Consider the following 9,569-nt stretch of genomic DNA (forward strand, 5'->3'; position numbering starts at 1 on the left):
ATTTTAGCGAGGCCAGTTAGAAATATCACATAAAAACCCTTAAGCTGTGCCACTTCAGTAAGGATAGTAAAACCTATTTTTAAATGCAGGTGCAAGTGGCATGAAGAAAACGATATTCTCTTCTGTGCTTTAGCTGTTTGCAAGAAGATCGCGTAAGTTGGGGAAAATGGTTTCTTCCTACTATTGTGCTCTGTTAAATTCTTCTCTGCCTGTGTTTTGCTTGCTGTTTTGGCAGATGGAGTGAATGTCTGTTCACCTTCTTTACTATGCGTTCTATTATAAAACAAAGGTTATTCTTCCCTTAACATTACTGTTTACCGAACAGTTGGGGTGAATCTTCAGAAGCACTTACTGAAATTTTTCCTTCTCAGATTCCTGTAGGAAAATGAAATTCCCTACCGTCACTGACATGTTCACAATAGGGCTCTAATTCATGTCTCACTGCCAGGCGCCTCTGAACCATAGAGCAGCATAGGACAGTCCCATGTACACAGCACCAGTGGCTCAAGCCGACAGGACTGTATTAAGGACAACACTTTCTTGTGAAAGTGACCCCAAAACACATACACCTTTCTCTTCTCATTTTGTAATAAAAAGTATTTGGAGTCCCATATCTGTAGGTGCTCTGTTGGCCTCTGCACTGCGAGTGATTATTGGTTCTAAAGATTAATTGATGGTAATTGTAATTTTAGTTGTGCCTCTGCCCTCTGCTTACCTTCATTCCCATTTCTTTGTAACCTGGAAGCTTTATTCTTACTGTGAATCAGAGGATTGCTTACCAATAATAATTTGTCTCATGCTGTAAATTGCTGTCTCTCTCTTCTCTGAATCTCTGTGTTTCTTTTCTTAATTTAGAACAGTGTTTTGCAGATGCTTTGTTAGAAATTTTAAAATACGAATGCTTTTTGAGTGGGCTGATGAGTTACTTAATGGTGAAATTTCTCTCATTTCCTTTGAAAGGTACTGCATCAGCAATTCCCTGGCCACTCTCTTTGGAATCCAGCTCACAGGAGCTCATGTACCACTTCAGGACTATGAGGCGAGCAATAGTGTGACCCCCAAAATGGTTGTGTTGGATGCAGGGCGTTACCAGGTAAGAAGCCTTGATTATCAGCAAAATACTGTCTACCTTCAACTTCTGCTTTGGGAAATCTCTTTACCTTCTTGTTTCTAATTAAACCTTGGCTGTACATTGCTCCTGTGTTTTCCCTTTCAAATGATGACACTTTTCTTCCTTATTTGCTGTAGACCTATATTGGAAGTATTGTCCTTGATTTTGGTTTCCAAACTTTTTCATGACTTTCCTAAAATTCTCAGGCTTTGAATTTCATGCTATCCAGGCTGCTCTACCTTACAATCATTGTTTGGAGTCAGTAGACCCACAAGCTCATCCTCCTCTTTAACTTCACTGATCTAGGAGAACAGTTTTTCCCTCAAAATTCTTTAATTTTCCTCAAGGGTGATTCTTTCAGATGACTCTCAGTTCCTTGACTTCTGTCTTTGATTGTCTTCCACCACAGAAAAGTCCCCACTCCCATGGCTACATCCTAGACCCCGGTGGTACTGTCCATAGTCTCAAACATCCCCTTTGTTCCTTCGTACTCCAGTGCCAGCAATGTTTTGACCTCCCTGGAACCCGCACTTCATGCCCCTGTTTTCCATTGTTGCTAGAGTCCAAAGATGCAGCCTCGTGTCTTCTTCACCACCTTCTTCCCATCTGCTCGGTCACTTCTTTCCTTCCCAGCTTAGATTGCTTAGTCTGTCATTCCCCTTTGTGCTGCACTCACTGTCTGCACCCTTGTCCTTTTAATCTTCTCACACTTGATGTGACAGACTACCTCTGATTAAATCTAACTTCTCACCTATTCAGCTCCTACACTTGTGAAGCTAACTAGTCTTACTGAATTTTCATTACCCCAATTTAAGTGGACCATCGATGTTACCTGGTAGTGATCCATGTTTCTCGTCTGATTAACTTGTTCCCACTGGCTTGAACCACCAAATTCCAATGGAATGGACAGTCATGCATGCACCACCAGGGATTCAAGCTACCTAGCTGCAAAATGTACAGATTAGGCCCTGTCTTGAGCATCTTAATCTTTCATAGTTATTTCTCCTATTTTCCCCTTTAGTTTTTATCACCTTTTTTCTTTTTTGCTCCCACTAATACTAAATGCCTTCTACTTCTCTTGAGGAAGTAGAAGCAGGCAGGAAAGATTGTTTACACATTCCTGCCTTACTTACCTTCATCTCTTGTATCCTCTCTTTTTACTCTGACTGAATTATCTGTACTTTCATTTAAAACCACTCTGTCTGTATATGAGACCTCATTGTTTTACTGAGGGCTTGACTACAGTAATTACCCTACTTTCTATTTTTAAATTTTTATTAGGATATCTTTGCAATACATAATGGTCACACTCATTGTGGGAAGTTGGTACATGTACTTAACACATCTTAATTCTTTTTACTTCTCTTCCTCTCCTTTCTCTTCATCCATCTTTCAGTTCCCTTCCCACTTGCAAAAGATCTGTTTCCTGGGGCCAGGGATACAGCTTGCCAAGCACAAGGTCCTGAGTTCAATTTCCAGTACCAAAATAAATAAGTCTCCCTGTTAATATGATCTTTATTTGTTCTTTTATTTAAACTTTGAGTTTTACATATAAGAAATTGTAATATGTAAGCTGTGTATCTGGTTGATCTCACTTAACATTTTGGTCTCAAGGTACATCCATTTTCCGACTTACGACTCAACTTTCTTGAATCATTCTGTTCTGAATCATTCTTATTAGTAAACATGCTATCATCTCATGGGGGCCAGTGATATAGCTGAGCAACATAGTGTCTGCCTCGCAAGCGTGAGATTGTGTAACAAAACAAACAATCAGGCCCTCTCCTGGTTCTCTACTGTTTTTCTCATCCCTTTTGCAGCAAAAGAAGATCAGAGGTTTGAAAAATACTTGGGTATATGTTTGTATTTTGAAAACAGTAATCTGAAATTAATTTAGGCCATCTAATAATTGATAAGAAATATTTTTCCCCTGATAGTCTTCTGTTGCTTTACAGAATCAAAGGGTTGAGAGTCCGAGATTCCCTCATTTCAGCTGTTCTAATCAGGAACAAAGGTTAAACACATCCTGTGGTAAGCAGCTTATTTTATAGAATACACTTTACAGAAGTTAGGCCCTTAAAACTTGGTGAAATCCCACAATGGGGTGCTTAAACAGATATTTCTAGATTAGCTTCAGAAACTTATTAAATTGAGGATTTTACTTGGATATATATGTTTTCATGTCACTGAATATAATTTATTCCTTAGACTTGTGTTGCAGACATTTAGAAGAAAAATCTCTTTTCTTGTAGCTGTAGTTTTATAGCTTTGATGTGATGATACCTTTTGGGAAATCAGAAAGGCTAGTGATACCAGATTTCAAGCGGTATCTGAAGATCTTCAACTAGGATTTCCTACCCTAAAAACAAAGAAAATATTTCTGCTCAGCTTTTGTCTTTACTTAAGAATATCTCTCCTATTTATAGGAGCCTTATGGTAGGATAAAAGTCAGTTAATTTAGACATCTTTTATAATAGTATTGTAAAATTACATATTACTTTCATTATATTTTCAATACCAAGGTGATTACCCACCTGGGGTGAAGATTCCAGGCCCAAACAGCCGTGTTCGAGGAAGAGGGATTACCCGCTTACTAGAGAGCATCTCCAGTTCCTCCAGCAGTATCCACAAATTCTCCAAATAATTGAAAATTCTTTACCCTGCAATAAAGGTATTGATATCTGCTGCAAATGACTCTAAAATAATGTTAGCCTATTTATTTCCATCATAAAACAGGAAGCTTATACTAAAAACCTACAGGCTGTTTGCATATAGTTAAGGAAATTAGCCTTTACCAAAAATAAAGTTTTTGATACTTAAAGAGGTTTTTAAAACTGAGCCTATTTGTCAAAGCAGTCATTTGAAGGATGAGATGCCAAAAGGAGAAAGATTACGTAATTTATCCCAACTCACAGACTCTTTACCTATACCAAGCAGATGTCATACTGAATCAGGTGTCTACTCTGTGACTGATCTAAACTGGCTCACTAGTCTTCGCCAGCGTACTGGAATAATATATAACCCAAGAGAGAGAAAATAGATTTTTATTTGGAGCCAACGGCCAAGACAACACATGGCAGTGACAACATACTAATTCAGATCTGTCTGACATGAAACCTTAGTCCCTCTGGTTATCAGAATAATTTTTGTCAGTCATGTGACTTCAAAGGGAAAACTTTGTCTTAATGTACGTGTTTTTCTTGTTATAGTTTACATCTAGATGTCCCCCAAAAGCCTCATGTGCTCATAGATGGAACTTTTGGAAGGTGGTAGGATTATAGGAGCACTTCAGCTAAGGTGCTTTTTAGGAGGGTGAGGTCTGCTTAAAGGTGGTTACTGGGAGACTTCCCTAGACGGTGTTATCACCCACAGTTCCTCCCCTGTTCCCTGGTTGCCATGACATGAGCAGCTTTTCTGTGCAAGTTCTTTCAACCATACCTTCCAGCCTTAGAACTGGTGAGCTATGGACTAAAAATGTGAACCAAAATAAATCTCTCCTCCTACCTACCTCCCCTTTCTCTCTCCCTTTCCCCTTGCTCCTTCCCTTTGTTCCTTGCTTCCTTCCTTATAAAATCTTTATCACACTTAAGGAGGAGACCACCTCCATTTTATAGACCAAGGAAAAAAGAATTTAGGTCACTTAGCTGCTAAGTGAAGGAATTATTTTCAGCCATATCTTTCTAAATCCAAAGACCATGTTTGTAGCACATTACACCATCCTGTAGCTCCCTTTCATCTATTTCCAATACCAGATCTTCAAACAAACAATTGATAGAGTATAAACTTGTATACTACCTTTGCAAATAGGATTTTTTTTTTTTAAATTTTATTTAAGGAGAAAAGAAAAAAAGCAGGGAAAGGGTACAAGTTATACAGATTTACAGAAAAAAAATGAACAGTAGGAAATCACTAGTTAATGGATTACATATTGTCATCTTAGAAATAATTGTTCAAGTCACAAAATTAAAGCTTGTAAAGTGGACATTCCATCAATTATACTGCAAACAGTTCTGTTCATTGATCCAATAAAACTCTGTGATATCATTTTCTATCTTATACACTTAAATATACATGCAGTTATATAGTTTGGAGCACTTTCTTTTCCTCTCTTTTGTACCATGACTATTACACATTTTGGGTTTCATTGCTCCCACGGTTCTTATTACTTTTTTGGAAGAGAGTAAAACCAAATGTGACATAACAGAACAGAATCGGTCAAGTCAAAAGGGTGGACATAATAGATAATGTAAAAACATAATACAAGGTGATCAACAATGGTTACCATAATGCCTCCCACTATCTCTAATAGAATTGCCTATATCATTAGTTATAATACAATTGAACAAAATAGTAAAGAATAAAACCGACAAAACCAAAACATTGGAGACATTGTAGGTCTTCAAAAGTAGATAAAAGTCAACAAGAATGGGCGTCATAATGAATCTCATTATCTTCACAGCTGATGCCTAAACTTTCGAACCTGATACTATCCAGCAAAACAGAATAGGGGAACATCAGTTAAAAACCAGATGGTGAGAGTAATACAGGGCTTTAAATCAAGGTAATGAAAAGTCAAAGTGGGTTACTATAATATATCCTGCTATTTTTTTCCTTTAATTAAAAGGATAAAGATAAAAAAGTAAATAATGGAGTGGAGATTGAGATAAAAGAGGGCATAACAACGAAACAGCGCAGATCAAAACATAACCATTTAAGCAGAATAGTGTTTCACCACCAGATAATCCTAACCTAAAAGTAGTTACCATATTGTTTCTTTCTTTGAAATCCTTGAGTACAACTTCGTATACTGTAGCATTAAGTATATCAAAACAATGTGAGACCATTCAAGAGAATGACAGCGTTACAGAGTATTTAGAATTGACTAACAAAATGAACAATGGTTTCTGTATAATCTCCTTGTCTTTAAAAGGTTTTTGCTTATACTATCGTACATAATAAAATCCAATAAGATACAGCCTATTTAGACCATTGGAGACAGAAGGACAAAAGCTAGATGAGACTTCAAAACAAGATGATACTAAATCTGTATTACCTATTAAGATGTCATTTTCTCCAAAATAGCTGTTCCTATCATCCAATCTTCTCTGCCTCATTTCTGTTAAGCTCTTTTTCTGTCCGTAGAGGTCAGTTTGTCTTCTTCATTTTGTTCTCTGCTCCATTTGTTGTGGCCTCTCTGCCATTATTTCTGGATTCTTTGTATTTTTCTTTTTTTAGAATATCCTGCAATACTCTCTGTAGAGTTGAATTGGTGGTTGCAAATTCCCCCAGTTCCTCTTTATCCTGGAAGCACCTTGTTTTTCCATCAATTTCCAGGGACAGTTGTGCAGGACATCTCAATCTTGGCTGGAGATTATTATCTTTCAATGCTTGAATTATTTCCCCCCACGCTCTTCGTGATTTGATGGTTTGTGCAGAGAAATCTGCTGTAATTCTGATGGGTGTTCCCTTGTAAGTGGTCTGTTTCTTGTCTCTTACAGCTTTTAATATTCTGTTCTTGTATTGAATTTCTGGAATTTTTATTATTATATGCCTGGGTGTTGCTCTGTTTGGGTTGTAGGTAGCTGGGGTCCTGTATGCCTCATACATCTGAATGTCTTTACCTTTTGCTAAATTAGGAAAATTCTCCTGGATTATTTCTGTGAGTAGCTTTTGTAGTTCATTTGTTTGTGTCCCTACTTCTTCTTTTATGTTCTGAATCCTTAAGTTATGGCTCCTCTTATCATCTTCTTGTCTTTGTATTATTGCTGTTTGTTTCTTTGTTATTTTTAAGAAGTTTTTCATTTCATTCTCCCATATTACAAGTCTGCCCTCCAGTTCAGATAGTCTGTCCTTAGTTTCTTTCAAGCTGTTATGCCAGTCTTCTATAGACTTCTTAGTATCTTGGTAGTCCCTTTGAACCTGCTTCACGTATTCTATGCTTTCTCTGTTTTCTCCATCAAACAATTCTCCCCTTTATTTCTGTTCTTCCATTCCACCACCTGTTTTTTCTTGGGTGGTACTTAACATTTCTCTAACTATTCTGCATACTTCTAGCTTCAGGTCATTGATAACTTCATTCCTGAATTGGTCTATGAGGCTCTCTATATGGTGCCTTATGTGTATTGGTGTGGTGTCTGCTATTGCCTGTTTCTCAGAATTGGGGCCCAAGGAGCCTTTCTTGTTGGTGCCTCTTCCCATGCTGCCTCTTCTTCTCTGTTCCTCATATATGCAAGCTTATATAAGAGGCCCAGCTTCTCTCCCAGTCAGCCACAGCCTGATCGAATTGCGCCAGTTAGTTGTTCCCGCTCACCGCTGCGCACCAGGGAGTTACGGACCAGGCAGCCTACGCGTCTCCCCTCCCGGCCACCGTCAGGCTCTGGGATCTGGGTTGGGACAGTCTACCAGGTCCGCCGGCAGCGTCACGCAGGCCAGGCACTTTTCACCAATCTCGCCCGAGAGGGGGATGTGTGACTGGAGTCGCCACCGCGCCCTGCTCCCGCAGGACTGCTCGGGCCCAGAAAGTCCTCTGCTGGAGTCAAACTGTGGTAGAGTGTCAGTTTCTCTCACTCACCTCACCACAAGTCAGTGCACACCTCCCTGCCGTTCGCAGATTGCCATTCTCAGAGCTTCCGCGCGTCTCTCTCCTTGCCGAGCCGCTGTAGAGGCAGCCAGCCGCCGCGCAGCCGGAAACCCAAATCGCGGCTTACAATGGCGCGGTTCCAGCCTCCACACCGAGTCTTTTCTGTTCCTGTTTTAGCACCAGGACTGCATTCCAAGTTGGCTTCTCTCAGCCCAGTTCGTTCCTGAGTCAGCAGAGCATATCTCCACCGACTTATGTCTCCTTAGTCCGCACCATTCCTGGCTTCTGAGCCGAGTCTTTCAGAGAGCCGCCAGTAGTTGCTGTTATCTGTCCGCCATGTTCTCCCGGAAGTCCAAATAGGATTTTTTTTAAAACTTCATTTCCAGACATTGAAACCACTTGATCTTTCTTAAAAATCAGCATCATCATAATTGGGTTGGCTTAGGAAGAGGAGCAAAGGTCTAAAATTACAATTCAGACCCATGCCTTCAGTTACCTATGACATATTCTGTGTTACCTAAATTCAGTTGTGTTAATTGTTCAAGTTAATATTTTAAAAATCTGAATAATAATTGGTTATATTTCAGAAATATACATTAAGAAAAACAGGCCATGGGAATTTATTTTAGGAGAATAGTTGGTCTTCCACTTCAGAGATACTAAAAATTCCCAAGCCATGATTACATTAATACATTAAAACCCTGTTTCCTGTTTAAATTCTTTCGGCATTGAAATCAATTTTTTTCTCTTTGTAGTCCTGGTGATTGAGCCCATGATCTTCACACTGAGCTATATCCCTAGTCCCTAGGTTTTTTTAAATATATTTTTTATCTTGAGGCAGGATCTTACTAAGTTGTCCAGGCTGGACTTTTGAACTTGTAGTCTTGCTCCCTCAACCTCCTGAGTAGCTTAGATTACAAGTGTGTGCCACTGTACCTGGATTTCTTTGTGTTTTTGACATCAGGTTCTATCTGATCATGGGGCCTTTACTGAAGACACTTTCCCTGCCTAGTTTTCCACTTCGCTGTTGACGGTACTATCTTTGCACATTTCTACCATGGCAAACTGAAATTGCCCTTCAAGAAGATTAAATGTGTGATTAGACACTCATAGGTAACCTGGGTGATAGTGATCTCTGGTCCCTCTAGCTCCATCAGTAGCTATAATCAAAACCAGGGAGTGTACTAAGATAATATTATATTATTGCTCTTAATTATAGACATTTGGATTTATGACTTACCACCTCAAATTAAAAGTGCACATATTATTAGAATAAATGGTCACTGTTTTGACTAATAGGGAAAGGATACTAGAATTTCAAAACAGCTTTATTTTGTAAAAGGAAACGAGACTGCCTTTCCTATGGACTCCATTCCCACTCTTCTTCAAAAAGGTAAGGCTAGTGGTTAATTTTAATTTGTTCAGTGAATATTTTTTGAAAATGTTAAATGCTGTGTTGAAAACCCTAACGTGAATAAAGATAGAGCTTCTTTTTTTATATTTTATTTAAGGAGAAAGAAAAAAAAACAGAAAAAGTGTACAAGTTATACAGAATTTCAGAAAAAATAAACAGTAGGAAATCACTAGTTAATAGATTACGTATTGTCATCTTAGAAATAGTTATTCAAATTACAAAATTAATTATATAAAGTGGACATTTCAACAGTGAGATTGCAAACAGTTCTGTTCAGTGATCATTGAACAGTTCTGTTCAATGATCCAACAAAACTCAGTAATATGGTTATCTATCTTATGCACTTAAATATACATGCAGTTACATTCTTTAGAGCACTTTCTTTTCCTCTCTTTTGTACAATGACAGTTACACATTTTGGGTTTTATTACTCCCACAGTTCTTACTACTTTTTTTGAAGAGAA

The 9,569-nt window shown here is 38.4% G+C and overlaps 1 protein-coding gene across 1 annotated transcript in view; it reads left to right on the forward strand.

The window, feature by feature from the left end:
* Mael (maelstrom spermatogenic transposon silencer) overlaps window positions 1–3,806 on the forward strand; it is a 29,714-nt gene extending 25,908 nt beyond the window's left edge. Inside the window, exons 9-12 of the mRNA XM_003468672.3 lie at window positions 90–152; window positions 961–1,093; window positions 3,067–3,142; window positions 3,634–3,806. Of these exons, the coding sequence (XP_003468720.1) occupies window positions 90–152; window positions 961–1,093; window positions 3,067–3,142; window positions 3,634–3,755 (394 nt within the window). The 3' untranslated portion in view covers window positions 3,756–3,806. The remainder of the gene's footprint in view (window positions 1–89; window positions 153–960; window positions 1,094–3,066; window positions 3,143–3,633) is intronic.
* Window positions 3,807–9,569: the final 5,763 nt, after the last annotated feature.

This window comes from Cavia porcellus, unplaced genomic scaffold (assembly GCF_034190915.1).
Source record: "Cavia porcellus strain 051 isolate PalLab524CR breed Dunkin Hartley unplaced genomic scaffold, mCavPor4.1 scaffold_7, whole genome shotgun sequence".
NCBI classification, from domain to species: Eukaryota; Metazoa; Chordata; class Mammalia; order Rodentia; family Caviidae; genus Cavia; species Cavia porcellus.